The sequence below is a fragment of the Haemorhous mexicanus genome, chromosome 3 (genome assembly GCF_027477595.1).
Source record: "Haemorhous mexicanus isolate bHaeMex1 chromosome 3, bHaeMex1.pri, whole genome shotgun sequence".
NCBI classification, from domain to species: domain Eukaryota; kingdom Metazoa; phylum Chordata; class Aves; order Passeriformes; family Fringillidae; genus Haemorhous; species Haemorhous mexicanus.
In genome coordinates this window covers 118,092,838-118,108,059 of record NC_082343.1, presented here as the reverse complement: position 1 = coordinate 118,108,059, position 15,222 = coordinate 118,092,838, and the positions used below count along the sequence as shown (strand labels likewise).

At 66.7% G+C, this 15,222-nt stretch overlaps 2 protein-coding genes and 2 non-coding genes across 6 annotated transcripts; 2 read left to right on the top strand and 2 right to left on the bottom strand.

Annotated features, from left to right (window-relative positions):
* Positions 1–1,075: 1,075 nt before the first annotated feature.
* LOC132325918 (U1 spliceosomal RNA) lies at positions 1,076–1,239 on the bottom strand. The gene has a single exon (XR_009486073.1). It is a non-coding gene; the product is annotated as a U1 spliceosomal RNA (small nuclear RNA).
* Positions 1,240–4,572: 3,333 nt separating this feature from the next.
* LOC132325917 (U1 spliceosomal RNA) lies at positions 4,573–4,736 on the top strand. Its single transcript, XR_009486072.1, has one exon. It is a non-coding gene; the product is annotated as a U1 spliceosomal RNA (small nuclear RNA).
* ATRAID (all-trans retinoic acid induced differentiation factor) lies at positions 4,586–8,442 on the bottom strand. Of its 3 annotated transcripts, none has more exons than XM_059843228.1 (7): positions 8,023–8,442; positions 7,501–7,631; positions 7,140–7,211; positions 6,193–6,264; positions 6,010–6,131; positions 5,825–5,925; positions 4,586–4,980 (listed from the first exon to the last, which is right to left on the bottom strand). In XM_059843228.1, exons 1-7 carry the CDS (start codon positions 8,104–8,106, stop codon positions 4,783–4,785), a joined length of 780 nt encoding a protein of 259 aa, XP_059699211.1. In that variant the 5' UTR covers positions 8,107–8,442; the 3' UTR covers positions 4,586–4,782. The 3 variants fall into 3 exon arrangements, with proteins under 3 accessions (XP_059699211.1, XP_059699212.1, XP_059699213.1); XM_059843229.1 differs by lacking the exon at positions 4,586–4,980 and adding an exon at positions 5,128–5,319; XM_059843230.1 differs by lacking the exon at positions 4,586–4,980 and adding an exon at positions 5,574–5,739 and having other exon boundaries at positions 8,023–8,436.
* Positions 8,443–8,477: 35 nt separating this feature from the next.
* Positions 8,478–15,218, top strand: SLC5A6 (solute carrier family 5 member 6). The gene is made up of 16 exons (XM_059843227.1): positions 8,478–8,522; positions 10,356–10,808; positions 11,529–11,594; positions 11,671–11,722; positions 11,799–11,866; positions 11,957–12,111; positions 12,486–12,626; positions 12,709–12,838; positions 12,903–12,991; positions 13,073–13,185; positions 13,276–13,343; positions 13,467–13,553; positions 13,664–13,851; positions 14,314–14,417; positions 14,483–14,604; positions 14,771–15,218. The coding sequence occupies exons 1-16, from the start codon at positions 8,499–8,501 to the stop codon at positions 14,918–14,920; spliced, it is 2,010 nt and encodes a 669-aa protein (XP_059699210.1). The 5' UTR covers positions 8,478–8,498; the 3' UTR covers positions 14,921–15,218.
* Positions 15,219–15,222: the final 4 nt, after the last annotated feature.

Here is a 15,222-nt window from a genome sequence, read left to right as displayed (position 1 = left end):
ACCCATGGCCAAAAGTGTCTCTGGGGTGAAACGCCACACACCCATGGCCAAAAGTGTCTGTGGGGTGAAACACCACACAGCCATGGCCAAAAGTATCTGTGGGGTGAAACACAATGGTTGCTGCTATTTGGTTCAGCACCAAGGGCCAGACAAGCCAAGGCATCTCCCATCCACAATATTGGTAATGTTCCAATAGAGGAGTTCTTCAACTATTCAAAGAAAGGCAGAGTCCACTGGAGCTCACATGTGTGGGGTTTTCTCTCTCGGGATTTTGGAGGGTGCAGCCTCCTTTTATCCTAACTCCCAGCTGCACGTTGCCCTCCTCCTTTCCCATCGGCTGAGGTACCAGGAAGGCGCAGCCCTCCCGACCCACCTTGCACCCGTTATTTTAGCCCAAAGTTCAGAAGCTCAGCCTCGTGCAGACCCTTGGCTCCTTCAGGAGCCCAGCTGTCTGGGCTCTGCAGCAAACCTGCGGCCCGAAGTCAGTCGAGGCCTTCGGACCCATTTCAAACTCGTTAACAGCCATAGCTTCACCCATCAAAGAATTTGTAAAGACATTAGCACACCTCCTTCCTCTCGTGACCCAGGCCCGCACGGAAGGCCGAGTTCTCTCTCCCGCGCCCGGCACGCCGCGATAAACAATTCCTGCTCAACCAGCAGCACGGGTGCTGCGGGGCTCGATTTGATTTCTGGGTGCCATTGCCCAACCCGAGCCGGACGGAATCTCTGGTCCCATCCTTGCCAGCGAAGGGAGCGGGGTGCGGAGCGTGCCCTGGAGCCGAACCCGAGCGCGGGCCGGGCCGGGCCCGCTTGGAGCGCTGCTCGGCCGGGAGCGGGGAGCGAAAGAGGCGAAAGGCGGCAGCTGCCGAGGGACTGCGAACTTGTGCCGCTTGTGCACGGACGGGAGAGCGAGCGGGCCGGACAGGCAGAGAGCGAGGGCGCCGAGGGGCGGCCGGGAGACAGACGGCTGCCAAAGGCAAACCGACGGCGCAGAGAGCAACTGAGGGAGACAACTGACCCACCCCCGCGGGGCTCCAAACACTGCTCCATTGATTCTGTCATTGACCAGCGAGACCAGGGGAGAGCGCGAACGCAGTCCCCCACTACCACAAATTATGCAGTCGAGTTTCCCGCATTTGGGGAAATCGCAGGGGTCAGCACACCCGGAGTGCAAGGGATGAGCCTCGCCCTGGGAAAACCACCTGCCTGATCATGGTGTCTCCCCTGCCAGGTAAGTATGCCCGACACACCGCCCCGCCCGCCTGCCCTGCCCGACACACGCCCGCACAGCACACGCCCAGACCCGGCCCGGCCCCGCTCCCGCCCGGCCCCGCCATAAGGCCGGGCCCGCACGGCCCGGCCCGGCCCGGCCCGCGCCAAGCCCAAGGACGCGCCAGGGCAGTGCGGGCTTGGCGCGGGACGAGACCCGGCATGCCGCGCGGTGCTGCCTAATTTGCATGGACACGCCCACACTCCCAACCACACGGCACCGCCTCCTGTCCAGCTGTGATTTGCGTGGCCACGCCCCTTAGCCAAACCCCGCCTCGTGTCTCGCTCTCGTGTTAGCGCCCCCTGGCGGCGCGGCGGAGCGCACCCGGCCCGGCCCGGGCGCCCCCGGACCCTCCCGAACGGTACCGGACCCGGAACGGTACCGGATCCGGAACGGAACCAGATCCGGAACGGAACCAGATCCAGAACGGAACCGGATCCGGAACGGAACCGGACCCGGAACGGAACCAGATCCGGAACGGAACCAGATCCGGTGCGGAACCAGATCCGGAACGGAACCGGACCCGGAACGGAACCGGACCCGGAACGGAACCGGTTCATAATCGGATCCCAAACGGATCCCGATGCCGAACAGAACCAGTCCCCGAACGGACCCAGACCCGGCACGGGAAGCAGGCACGGCGCTGTCCCTCACGGTGCTGCTCGCACTCCGTGCCGGCTCTGGGATGGAAGCTCCGGGAAGGACGGGGGCAGAGGGGATGGGCATTGCCCCGGTGGTGCCCGCGGCCGCGGGAGGAAGCGCAAGGGAAGGAGAAGGGCCACAAGAAATGAGCAAATCTGTGCCAGGGCAGAAATGGCCAAATCTGTGCCGGGGCAGAAATGGCCAAATCTGTGCCAGGGCAGAAATGACCAAATCTGTGTCAGGGCAGAAATGGCCAAATCTGTGTCAGGGGCAGAAATGGCCAAATCTGTGTCAGGGCAGAAATGACCAAATCTGTGCCAGGGCAGAAATGGCCAAATCTGTGTCAGGGCAGAAATGGCCAAATCTGTGTCAGGGCAGAAATGAGCAAATCTGTGCCAGGGCAGAAATGGCCAAATCTGTGTCAGGGGCAGAAATGGCCAAATCTGTGCCAGGGCAGAAATGGCCAAATCAGTGTCCGAGGCAGAAATGACCAAATCTGTGTCCGAGGCAGCGCAGGGGCAGAAGGCGAGGCCTGAGCAGGGACAGCTCCTGAGCTGGGATTGACACCCCCAAAATATCGCACTGTGGGCTGCAGGCAGGACGGGCTGAGCACGGACACGAGGCAGAAGCAGGAGAGGAAGAAGCTGGGCAGGGCTGAAGGGGACCGCAGGCATCTCCTGTCTCCCTGAATCCTTGGGGTGCGCTTGAGCCGGGAATGGAGCCGTGGATTTTCTAGTGGACACTGGAATATCCTGTTCTGTAGTCACTGGCTGTGAGGGACCTTGGAGTAAAAGGCTGGTGTTGTTCCTGCAGCAGGAGGAAATCCCTCGGGGCAGGAAATCCTCAGAGAACGAAATCTCTCAGGGCAGGAAATCCCTCCACATCCCATGGAATTCAGGACTGGGAATGCAGAATGAGCCCATTGCTATCTCCACGTGCCCCAGTGCCCTTTGCCTCTGCTCAGGTGGGGTTTGCTGTGCAAGGTAAATGCACAATTAACTTTCCAAGGTAAACGCACAATTAACTTTCCCAAAGGACTCTGGGCAGTTTGCAAATTCCCCTGGAAAAGGCATGGAAAGTGCAGCTCTGCCCGTTCACCCAGGGAAAGTTTCAGGGTTTCTCTCTGAGCTGGGTCTTTGGAGCTCTCAGAGAATTTATTACACTTGAGGAAGCTCAGCTACCACAAACGGCACAAAATTAGCAGGATGGCTTCTGAGGTAGTGCTGGAAACAGGAAAAGTTTTAATAAAAGGCAAAATAACAAAGCTCTTACAGAGAAAATCTGAGGCAGGGCAAGATGTCCTTACTCCTACTAAAACACCCCACTAAAGCGATTATTTCCTTCGTTCTCTTCTTTTTCTAGTGAATTACCTAAGTGAGACTTTTTAGCCTTTGTCTCATTAGGTAACCTTGGGTGTGAGGTGAAGTCTTTAAAGTCCTGTGAGGTGTCTTTTTACCAAACTGGGGAGAGAAACTTCTGGGCTTTTTGCCTTTTTAAGCAGAGAAGGAATAATTTAATCCCTCCCTCAACAGAGAGCACGCTCCTACATCCAGGTGCCCTCACACCTCGGGGTTGGGCTTTGGGGACCCTGGGGCGCGAGAGAAACGAGAGTTCCCCAGAAGCTGAGCTGAAGCCGGGAGTCCGAGCGGGGAGGAAAGCCCAGCCCCGATGGAACGAGAGCCCCGGCGAGGCCTGGCAGCGTCCACAGGCTCTTTTGGACAGTTTGGGGGGTTGCCAGCTCCAATTTCCCGCTCCGATCCCCCCGGGAGCAGCAGAACCGTCGGGAGGGACGGGGCAGAGCCACGGGAGCTCAGCGCCCCGAGCGCCGGCGGTCACGGCTCGTCCCCAACCGCGGCGCGCTCCTGGGCTCGGTGCCAGGGACCAGGACGGCCTTGGGGCCGGGTGTGACAGACGGACGCCCTTTGGGGCCGGGTGTGACAGACGGACGGCCTTTGGGCCGGGTGTGACAGACGGACGGCCTTTGGGCCGGGTGTGACAGACGGACGCCCTTTGGGCCGGGTGTGACAGACGCTTCTCTCGCAGCCCTGAGGGTGAACGGAGCCGCCTTTTCTGTGCCCTGGAGCGGGAAATTATATCTCAGGATTGAACGGAATTCTGCCGGTTTTCACCCGTTCATCGGTACCGGCAGACAGAACTGGTGTCCCAGCGACTCTCCCGCCCGGCCGAGCGTGCCCGAGGGAAAAGAGAGACCCGGGAGGAGCGGGCGGTGCGGACCGGAGGCCCCGGGAGGGGCAGGGCAGCAGCGAGCAGCGCCCGGGGAAAAGGAAACTCCGGCAGCGGGAGAGGGCGGGCCCCGAGCCCTTGGGCAGCGGCGGGAACAGAGCCCGGCCCGGGCGGCGGCTCCGCGGCTCTCGGGGCTCCCGGCGGGGCCCGGCCCGGGCGGGGCGGGGCGGGGCGAGCGGGGAGTGTGGGCGTGTCCATGCAGATTAGACAGCACCGCGCGGCATGCCGGGCCTCGTCCCGCGCCAAGCCCGCTCTGTCCTGGCGCGTCCTTGGGCTTGGCGCGGGCCGGGCCGTGCCGAGCCGTGCGGGCCGGGCCTTATGGCGGGGCCGGGCGGGAGCGGGGCCGGGCCGGGTGTGGCCGTGTGCTCTGCGGGCGTTTGTCGGGCGGGGCAGGCGGGCGGGGTGGGATGTCGAGCATACTTACCTGGCAGGGGAGACACCATGATCAGGCAGGTGGTTTTCCCAGGGCGAGGCTCATCCCTTGCACTCCGGGTGTGCTGACCCCTGCGATTTCCCCAAATGCGGGAAACTCGACTGCATAATTTGTGGTAGTGGGGGACTGCGTTCGCGCTCTCCCCTGGTCTCGCTGGTCAATGACAGAATCGAGCTATGGTACCGTTGTTTTTCTAAACGCGGCTGTAACCCTCAGGCCCCCAGCGGTCCGAGCCCGGCCGGTTCCCGGTCGATCGCCGTTCCCCACGGCTGCAGTGGTGACCGTGGGCGGGCAGGTCCCGGGGCGGGCGCTCCTCCCGCCCCTCCACGCCTTGCCCCGAGCGCAGCCGGAGCGGGGAGGATGCTGTGAAACACAGGTTCACTCTCCTGTCCTGCAATAAAGGACAATAGGGGATGCATACCATCCAGCAAAGGGTGCATTTTGGCACTCAGCCAAGAGCACCCTGTTACCTTCGGGGATACCCCTGAAATACCTTTTGATTACATCAGCCTGTTGCATATTCATAGACCCTCGTGCATATCCATAAACTAGTTTACATTTTCCAGGAACTATTTTACATGGCCCCTCCTTTGATTTGCCTTTTCAGAGCACGTGTGTTTCTTGGCTGCGGTTTTGGCTCCTTTTCTTTATCCGTTTTTTTGGCCTTGGTCCACACTGTCCTCAGACGGTGAGTGCTGGCAGTTGGCAGATCTGTACAGGTGTGCTCACCCTGTGTGCATTGCATGTTATCCCATCCCAGCAGGCATTTCAACACAAGCACACTGATATCAGCTATTGCACTGCTATGTCTAAGCTTAATTAACAACAGAAGTAAAATCTATATCTTTATAACAAAGTTACTTTAACACTACCCCTATAAACCCATTTCAATATTTGCAAAAAGGCAATATCATAATATGTATCTATAGCAGTGGGAATTTGCACCCACCCTTCCCCCGGGAAGGAAGCAGACGGACACACAGCGAGGACCTGCAGCTTTATTGAGCCCCAGAGCTTCCAGCCCAGGCACGGCCTCCTGCCCTGCTCAGGGGCTCTTGGCCTTCCTCCGCTGGGTGCCCCACAGCAGCAGGGACAGGGACACGGTGGCGGTGCCCAGGATTCCTCCGAAGAGAAGCATCGGGAACGTGCCCTGCCCGGGACCAGGAGTGAGCATCACGGCTCCCTGCAGCCCCTGCTGCTCCAGCCAGAGCCAGGGGCAGTCCCACAGCACTCACCTCACGCAGGCACTTGTAGCCATGGAAGGGACTGTCACAGAGGCACTGGACGAGGCCGGGGCCGTCGGGGGCACACACGGAGTTTTCAGGACACGGCCAGGCTGGCAGAGCAGAGCAGGGGCTCAGGCGCCAAGGCCAGACCCCAGTGCCAGCCCCACGCACCCAGTGCCAGCCCCGCACCGTACCGAGCTGCACGGAGCTGTTGCAGAGGTTCCTCTGTCCCTGGCACAGCCGGCTGCTCCTGTCCACTGTCACGTGCTGCCAGGCGTCACTCCCGCCCGGGCACTCCAGCGCCGGCGGCACCGCGCTGCGGGCACAGCTCAGCACGGGCACCGCGGGCACCCCAGCCCGGCCCCCCCAGCACTCACAGGCTCTGCAGGTGGGTGAAGCCCAGGAAGGAAGCACTGGGGACAGCTGTCAGTGGGTTCTCAGTCAGGTCCCTGCAAGCACACCGAGCTTCAGTGCCATCCTGCACCCCCGGCCTGGCAGGCACCAGGGGTACCCCCGGCACTGCACTGAACTCAGGCGGTTCCCATGCCCCCAGCACCCCCCTGCCCACCCGAGGCCCTGGGAGTGCAGCCCTGCAGCCCTACAGGGCTCAAAGGTCTCTGTGGAGCTGCTGAGGGAGCGCTTGGTCATTAACAAATGAGCTGAGGTGTCACGGTGAGGGAGCGCTTGGTCATTAACAGAAACACTGATGAGCTGAAGTGTCACGGTGAGGGAGCGCTTGGTCATTAACAGAAACACTGATGAGCTGAGGTGTCACGGTGAGGGAGCGCTTGGTCATTAACAGAAACACTGATGAGCTGAGGTGTCACGATGCCCTAGGGCCAGCACGGCTCACTGGGCTCGTCTGGACACTGAGCCCTGAGCCCTGCCAGTGCCCTGGACGTGGCACCTCCCTGACTCCTGCCTCTCCAACCCGGGGATGAGGACACTCTGGGAGTGTGGCAAAAGCCAAGATGTGACCATGTGGCTCATCTCAGGTGCCAGCACAGGCCCCCACTGGCTGTCCTGTGACATGACAGCTCCAGAAGGATTTGTCCCTTGCTCCCACTGGGCTCAGGGGTGAGGCTGCCTGGACAGACAGGTTCCAGGGCTCCCTGTTCAAAAACGGGGGCGGTTTCTGTTTGGTCACACCCTGTGGACTGATACTGATAGCCACGAGGGCAGGAAGTGGCCAGTGCCCCCGGGACCAGCGGGTCACGGCTGTGCTGAGCTGGGCCCACAGGAATGTCCCACCACACCTGCCCCAACGCCCTCTGCCAGCCCGGCCCAGCTCCTTACAGGGACCACAGGGGCCCGGGGAACTCACAGGATGATGGCAGTGGTGGCCTCGGCCAGTCCCGGGGGAACGCTCTGCAGGGAGCAGTTGCTCAGGTCCAGCCTGGGAAGGAGCAGTGCTTGGGGACACAGTAGCACGCCTGTCCCCCACACTTTCCCCTGAGGCCCTCATGACCCCCAGCACCCATCTCAGCCCCGGACTGTACCTGGCCCCCTGCACCACCACCCAGGATGCTCCACCCAGGCATTCCCCAGCCCCGCCACTCCCCTGGCACCGCCGTGAACCCAAAACTCCATCCCCCGAGCTCCCCCTTCACGCAGCCCCCGACCCCCCAGCACCCCAGATTCGCCCCCAGCCTGTGCATGCCCGTCCTCCCCCGGGGCCCCCGTACCCCAGAAGCTGCCCCGGGGACGGGCCCCGCTCCCGGCAGCAGCGCCCGTCGCTCTCGGTGTCGTGCCGGGACTCACAGAACCGTGCCACGATGGAGCCGTTCCGCGGCGGCCCCGGGCAGAGCCCGCACACCTGGGGAGGTCGAGGGGGCATGGGCAGCATTCCCCGGGATCGAGGGGGCATGGGCAGCACCCCCCGAGGCCGAGGGGGCACGGCACAGGGGCAGCCCCCGACTGCCGAGCATCCCCCACCCCGGCCATCCCCGAAGCCCCGGTACCGCCGCTCCCCGGAGAAGGAGAACCTCCCCGGCCTTAGGGCACCCCACGACTTCCCTGACGCCCGGGCACCCCCGACCCCAGGACACCCCCGATCGGGGACTCACCGACCCTCGGTTCCCCCCGGGACCTCCCGAACCGGCCGCTCCCTGACCTCTCGGCACCCCTGATCCCTGACATCCTGTGCCCACCGTAGCCCCCCGTTTCCGGCCCTCCCTCGTTTCCGTGGCCCCGTTCCCCGTGCTCACCGCGGCCCCGCGGGCGGCCCGGGGCAGCAGCAGCGGCAGCAGCAGCAGCGCGAACCCGCGCACGGCCCCGCCGGCCCCGCGCATCCCCGCGCCACCGGCGGAGCCCGAGCGGGTGGCGGCAGCTCCGTGCCCGTTCCCCCCCGCCGGTACGGCCCGGCCGCCCTCTGGACCCGAGCCGGGCCCCGGAGGGCCTCCCGCAGCGCGGGCACCGGGGCGCGGTGACCGCCCGAGGGCGGGGCCGGGCCGGGATGGGGATGGGGACCGGAGCGGACCGGCAGCGGAGCCCCGCGCGGGCCCGCGGTGATGCCGTCAGCGGCGGGCGGGCGGAAGCGCCGGCGGGGCCGAGGATAGGGATGGGGATGGGGACCGGAGCGGAGCCCAGCGCGGGCCCGCGGTGATGCCGTCAGCGGCGGGCGGGAGGAAGCGGCCCCGCCTGTCCGCGCCGTCATCCCGGCGCGCCCCGGCTGCGGCGGCACATGGGCAGAGTGCTGCCGCCGCCGGTGAGTGTCGCCGCCGGGACAAGGTCACCGCCGCCTCCCGCCACCGGGACCGGGCGCTCTGAGGGCTGCGGGGCCGGGGCTCCCGGGATGGGGTGGCTGGCGGCACCGGGGACGGGGAGCAGAGCCCCGGGATGGAGACATCGGGGACGGGGAGCAGAGCCCCGGGATGGGGGCACCGAGGACAGGGAGCGGAGCCCCGTGTTAGGGACACCGCGGACACCGGGGAATGCGAGTAGAGCCCCTGCGAGCCCCGGGATGAGGGCACCGGGACAGCGCCGGGTCCCCGAGGGCACGGGGTGACAGGAAGGCTGTGATGGAGGGTGAGGAGCGGGGCACCGGGGCAGGCAGGCTGGGCACGGCAGGGACAGGGCAGCGGGTTCGCCCCGCGGGGACACGGGACACCCTGGGGCCGGCAGAGCGCGGCCCAGGGCTGGCACTGCTGCGTTTTGTGGGGCACTCTGGGACCGCCTGGGTGAGGGGCAGCAGGGTTTGCGGTCACCAGGGGCGGGGGTGTGGGGACACCAGGGCTGGAGGCAGCGGGGGCGCCGAGGGGTCTGTGGGGCACGGGAGCCTTGGGCCAGGGCCGTGCGGGGGGCTGGGGCTGTGCCGTGCCCGCCAGGACGCGCTGTGACCTCCCGTGTTTAGTCTGCACGGGGGAATGCGGGGAGCGACCTTGGACCCTGGCCATGAGCTGCTGCACGTGGGGCCTGTCCTGCTCAGGGACAGGCCGGGGCTGGTGGCGGCACACACGCTGCCCTCTCACCCCATTCCCCACCCAGGCGCTCAGAACCCCGTGCCAGCTCTGCTGCCCCCGGCCCTGTGGCGGCGGGCAGGCCCAGGCAGGCTGTGCCAGGGCTGCCAGGAGGGGCTCAGCCTAATCCCACCAAGCATTTCCCAGGCAAGCATTCCTCCAGGGATCACAATGGCACCACGGTGGGCACTGTGCCACTCCCTGGCTGCCGCCCCCACGCCAGACTTGTCCTCTCTGTGCTCCTAACGCTGCCCTGCTGGGACAGAGGGTCCCCCACAGCCTGCACCCCCTCCCAGGCCAGGACGGGGGGTATCCACAGCCCTGTGGCACCTGCTGCTCCCAGGTGCCCGAAGCCACAGTCCTCTGGATGTCCTCTGGATGTGGGGACAGGCAGGGGCAGCAGTGTGCCCGGCTGTCCCCTCCTGTTCCTCAGGAGCCAGGCTGGGGGCAGAGCGCAGGGGGCTCTGGGGGATCCCTGTCAGGGGGGGTCAGGGTGGATGCTCAGGTGTCTGCTCCACCTGGCTGCTGCCCTGAGGCTGCCAGCTGGCCCCTGTCCGTCCCTCTGCACCGGGGCAGTTCTGGCAGGGCCCTGGGCTGCTGGGGTGGCTGGGCTGGGCTGCCTTTGGTGCTGGCGGGACCGGTGCTGCCGGGTTTGGTGGGGCTGTGCAGTGCTGGGGTGGTTGGGCCAGGTTGCGTTTGGCTCGGTGGGAGTGGCACTGCAGGCGCCAGGCTGTTCAGCTCCGGGGGTGGTCGTGTTGGCTTTGGCTCGGCTGGGACCGGGGCTGTCCCGCACCGGAGGCGGCTGTGTTGAGCTTGGCCCGTTCCGCCGGGACTGGCGGTGCCGGTGCTGCGGGGGGCCCGGGTGGGACTGTTTTTGCAGCCATTGTCTTGGTGCTCTTTGAAGACTCTCCAGTTTCCTTCAGCGGGGCAGGTGGGGTGGCCCGAGGGGTACAAGCCCGGCCCAGCGGGAGGAGGAGGAGGAGGAGGAGGAGGTGGGACGAGCCGTTTTTCCCCGCTCTGTCTCCTTGAGGCTAAGCAGAGCGAGCGAAGGTCCCCGCAGCACTGACACGTCCCTCCCGCAGCGGGCAGGGCCGGGCCGGTGCCGGTCGGGACGCTCTGCTGGGCTCAGGTGCGCCCATGAGGCCGGCGGGGCGAGGGCGGCGGGGGCAGCGGCGGCGCGGCGGCGGCGCCGGGACACGCTCGGCATGGAGTTCACGGCCATCGACTACAGCATCTTCGCTCTGCTCCTCGTGCTCTCCTCGGCCATCGGGATCTTCTACGCGCTGAGCGGCGACCGGCAGCGCACGGTGCAGGAGTTCCTGCTGGCCAACCGTGACATGGGCTGCCTGCCCGTGGCCCTGTCCCTGCTGGCCTCCTTCCAGTCGGCCGTGGCCATCCTGGGCGTGCCCGCCGAGATCTATCGCTTCGGCACCGAGTACTGGTTCCTGGGCTGCTCCTACCTCCTGGGGCTGCTCATCCCCGCGCACATCTTCATCCCCGTCTTCTACCGGCTGCGCATCACCAGCACCTACGAGGTGAGCGGGGACACGGGAGTGAACAGGGGGGACACGGGGAGGGCAGAGGGGACAGGAGGAAGGCAGAGGGGACACGGGGACAGCAGGGGGACATGGGAGGGCAGAGGGGACATGGGACGGCAGGGGAGACACAGAAGGACAGAGGGGACATGGGAGGGCAGAGGGGACACGGGGAGAGCAGGGGGGACACAGGAGGGCAGGGGGGACATGAGGAAGGCAGGGGAACACGGGAGGGCAGGGGGAACACGGAGAGGGCAGGGAAAACAGAGAGGGCAGAGGGGACAGGGGAGGGAAGGGGGGACACAGGAGGGCAGGGGGGACAGGGGAGGGAAGGGGGACACGGAGGGGGAGGGCAGAGGGGACATGGGGAGGGCAGGGGGGACATGGGGAGGGTAGGGGGAACATGGGAGGGCAGGGGGGACATGGGAGGATAGGGGGAACATGGGAGGGCAGAGGGGACACAGAGAGGGCAGAAGGACATGGGAGGGCAGGGGGGCATGGGAGGGCAGAGGGGACATGGGAGGGCAGAGGGGACACAGAGAGGGCAGAAGGACATGGGAGGGCAGGGGGACACGGGAGGGCAGAGGGGGGACACAGGAGGGCAGGGGGAACACAGGAGGGCAGGAGGACACGGGAGGGCAGAGGAGACACTGGAGGGCAGGGGGCCTGTGGGGAGCACAGAGCACCTGCAGTCAGGTGCCCTGACCTCTCTCCTGGCAGTACCTGGAGCTGCGCTTCAACAAGACCGTGCGGGTGCTCGGCACCATCACCTTCATCTTCCAGATGGTGAGTGGGGCTGGGGGCGTGGGGCTGCCGAGTCTGGGGGCTGGGCGTGGCTCAGCGCTGCTCTCCCTGCCCGCAGGTCATCTACATGGGGGTGGTGCTGTACGCGCCCGCGCTGGCCCTCAACGCAGGTACGATGGGCACAGGTGGGGGGCCGTGCCGGGGGGCTGTGCCCCTCACCCCAGTAATGTCCTCTGCCTCCTCCAGTGACGGGCTTTGACCTCTGGAGCGCGGTGCTGACCATGGGGCTGGTCTGCACACTCTACACCACGCTGGTGAGTCCTGCTGCCCTGCGGGTCCCTGTGCGCCCCGTGCCAGGTGAGCTCTGTCACCCCGTGCTGATGGGCCTCGTGTGTCCCCACCAGGGTGGCCTGAAGGCCGTCATCTGGACAGATGTGTTCCAGACGCTGGTGATGCTGGCGGGGCAGGTGGCCGTCATCGTGGTGGGCGCCTGGCGGGTGGGGGGCATGGCCCGTGTGTGGCACGTGGCCGAGCAGGAGGGCAAGATCGCCGGCATCGAGTGAGTCATCTCCTGGGACCCCTGTCCTGCTGGGGGGACACCTGGGGCAGCCTGGGCAGGGGGAGAGGGACCCTGACTCCTGGGACCCCCTGTCCTGCTGGGGGGACACCTGGGGCAGCCTGGGCAGGGGGAGAGGGACCCTGGCTCCTGGGACCCCTGTCCTGCTGGGGGGACACCTGGGGCAGCCTGGGCAGGGGGAGAGGGACCCTGGCTCCTGGGACCCCCTGTCCTGCTGGGGGGACACCTGGGACAGCCTGGGCAGGGGGAGAGGGACCCTGCAGTGGTGGTGTGGCCCACGCCTGTTACCCTCTTTCCCGTGGGGTATGGGGTGCCAGTGAGGACCCTCAGCATGACCCCGCTGGTGCTCCCCACAGCCTGGACCCCAGCCCCCTGGAGCGCCACACCTTCTGGTCGCTGTCTGTGGGCGGGATCTTCATGATGCTGTCGCTGTACGGGGTGAACCAGGCGCAGGTGCAGCGCTACCTGAGCGCCCGCAGCGAGCGCGAGGCCAAGCTGTGAGTGGGGCTGGGCTGGGCTCCCCGCAGCCGGGGTGGGCCCCCGCCAGCGCCCGTGTCTGACAGCCCCACGGCCCCGCAGCTCCTGCTACGCCGTGTTCCCCTGCCAGCAGATCGTGCTCTGCCTCAGCTGCCTCACCGGCCTCGTCATGTTTGTCTACGACCGCGAGCACCCGCTGGCGCCCGGCCAGCGCCCTGCCTCCTCTGACCAGGTGGGTTGAGAGCCCCTCCCTCGTCCCCTGCTGCCCCCAGCCCTGCACTGACCTCCTGCCACAGCTGGTGCTGTTCTTCGTGATGGACATCCTGCGGGACCTGCCGGGGCTGCCCGGGCTCTTTGTCGCCTGCCTCTTCAGCAGCGCCCTCAGGTGAGTGCTGGCCCTGGCGCGGTGCCTCAGGTGTGCCCAGGTGTCCCGGCCGAGCCCCCTCCTGCTCCCTCTCCTCCCCAGCACCATCTCCTCCGCCTTCAACTCGCTGGCCACGGTGACCATGGAGGACCTGGTGCGGCCGCACCTCCCCGGGCTGTCGGAGTCGCGGGCCACGCTGCTCTCCAAGCTGCTGGGTGAGCGACGGGGGTGGCCGGGGGGCAGCCGCGGGGCTGGCGTGCTGGGGGGTCCCCAGCCCTGCCATCACACCCCACTCCCCTCCCCAGCTCTCGGTTACGGGCTGCTCTGCCTGGGCATGGCGTACGTGTCCTCCATGCTGGGACCCGTGCTGCAGGTAGGCAGGGGCTGTGGCACCCCAGAAGGGGTGAGGGACCTCAGCCCTGGCACCCCAGAAGGGGTGAGGGACCCCCAGGGGTCCCAGGGCATGGGGCTGGTGCTGACGGCCGTGTCCCCGCAGGCGGCCATCAGCATCTTCGGCATGGTGGGGGGCCCGCTCCTGGGGCTCTTCTGCCTCGGCATGTTCTTCCCCTGCGCCAACCCCACTGTGAGTGTCCCCACCTGGCCAGCGTCCCCCCGCCGTGTGGCTCTGTGGGGAGCTGTGGGGCACCCCGCGTTGGCACGGGGGCCAGCGCCCTTCTCTGTCCCCCGTCACAGGGAGCCGTCGTGGGGCTGCTGGCCGGGCTGGCCATGGCCTTCTGGATCGGCATCGGCAGCTTCCTGCAGAGCGCAGCGGGGGCCAGGGGCGACCCCCCGGCCAACAGCACAGCACTCCTCACCGTGGGCAACCTCAGCACTGCCCTGGCCACCACGCTGCTGCCCCCCACCTCAGCACCGCCCCCGAGGTGAGTGCTGGGAGGGGCTCGGGGGCTGGGTGTGCAGGGTGTGGGGTGGGGGTGCAGGGTGTGCAGGGGGGTGTGCAGGGTGTGAGGTGGGGGTGCAGGGTGTGCAGGGGGGTGTGCAGGGTGTGAGGTGGGGGTGCAGGGTGTGCAGGGGGGTGTGCAGGGTGTGCAGGGTGTGGGGTGGGTGTGCAGGGGGGTGTGCAGGGTGTGAGGTGGGTGTCAGGGTGTGTGTGTAGGGTGTGCAGGATGTGCAGGGTGTGATGTGGGTGTGCAGGGTGTGCAGGGTGAGTGTGCAGGGTGTGAGGTGGGCGTGCAGGGTGTGCAGGGTGTGGGGTGGGTGTCAGGGTGTGTGTGTAGGGTGTGCAGGATGTGCAGGGTGTGATGTGGGTGTGCAGGGTGTGAGGTGGGTGTGCAGGGTGTGCAGGGTGGCTGCTCTGCCCCTGCTGCTGACTCCATGTCCCCCAGCCCCACGGGGCTGCAGCGCTTCTACAGCCTGTCCTACATGTGGTACAGCGCCCACAACTCCACCACCGTCATCCTGGTGGGGGTCCTGGTCAGCCTGCTCACCGGTGAGTGCGGGGGGCTGGGGGGCTGCCGCCGTGCCCCTGCCCCCCTCACGGCCCTGCCCCCCCAGGCCCCATGCCGGCTGCGGCCCTGGACCCCCGCACCATCTCCCCGGTGCTGCCCTGGCTGCTCTGCTGCCTGCCCCCCAAAATCCGGCACTGGCTGTGCTGCGGGGGGGCCGACCCTGCCCAGGTGAGGGACAGACCCCCAGCACCCCGGGGGCAGGTGGGGACTTGGGGGTACCCCCCTGTCCCTGTGCCTCCCCTGTGCCCTCCCGTCCCTGTGCCTCCCCTGTGCCTCCCCTGTCCCTGTGCCTCCCCCGTCCCTGTGCCTCCCCTGCCCCGCTGTGTCCCCACAGGCCCCCGGCCATGGGGACAGCACGGAGAAGAGCCACGCGGTGCCCAACGGGCTGTCCCCCCCCGGCCCCGAGCGGCAGGGGGACGAGGGACAGGGCTACGTGCGCAGCACCGGTGCCCCCCTCTACGCCGTGCAGGAAACCTCCTTCTGACGGCCCCGGCACGGGGGTCCTGGCCACCCCCTGCTCGGGAACCCTGCTGGGGCATCCTCGCACAGCCGGGGGTGCCGAAGAGCGGCGCGGGGCTGCTGGGCTGCCCCTGCCGCGGCTCTGGGACCAGGCTGGGGGTGTCGGAGCGGTGCCCCCCTCTGCAGGCCGGGACGATGTGTGGTGCCCCCGGCCCAGCCACGTGCCTTACACACCGCTCCAGGGCCCGCAGGGTGCCCGGTGTCCCCGCAACCCTGTCACTTGTCTTTGTGTTTCGTGTTCCCCAATAAATGGTTCTGGAGCACTGG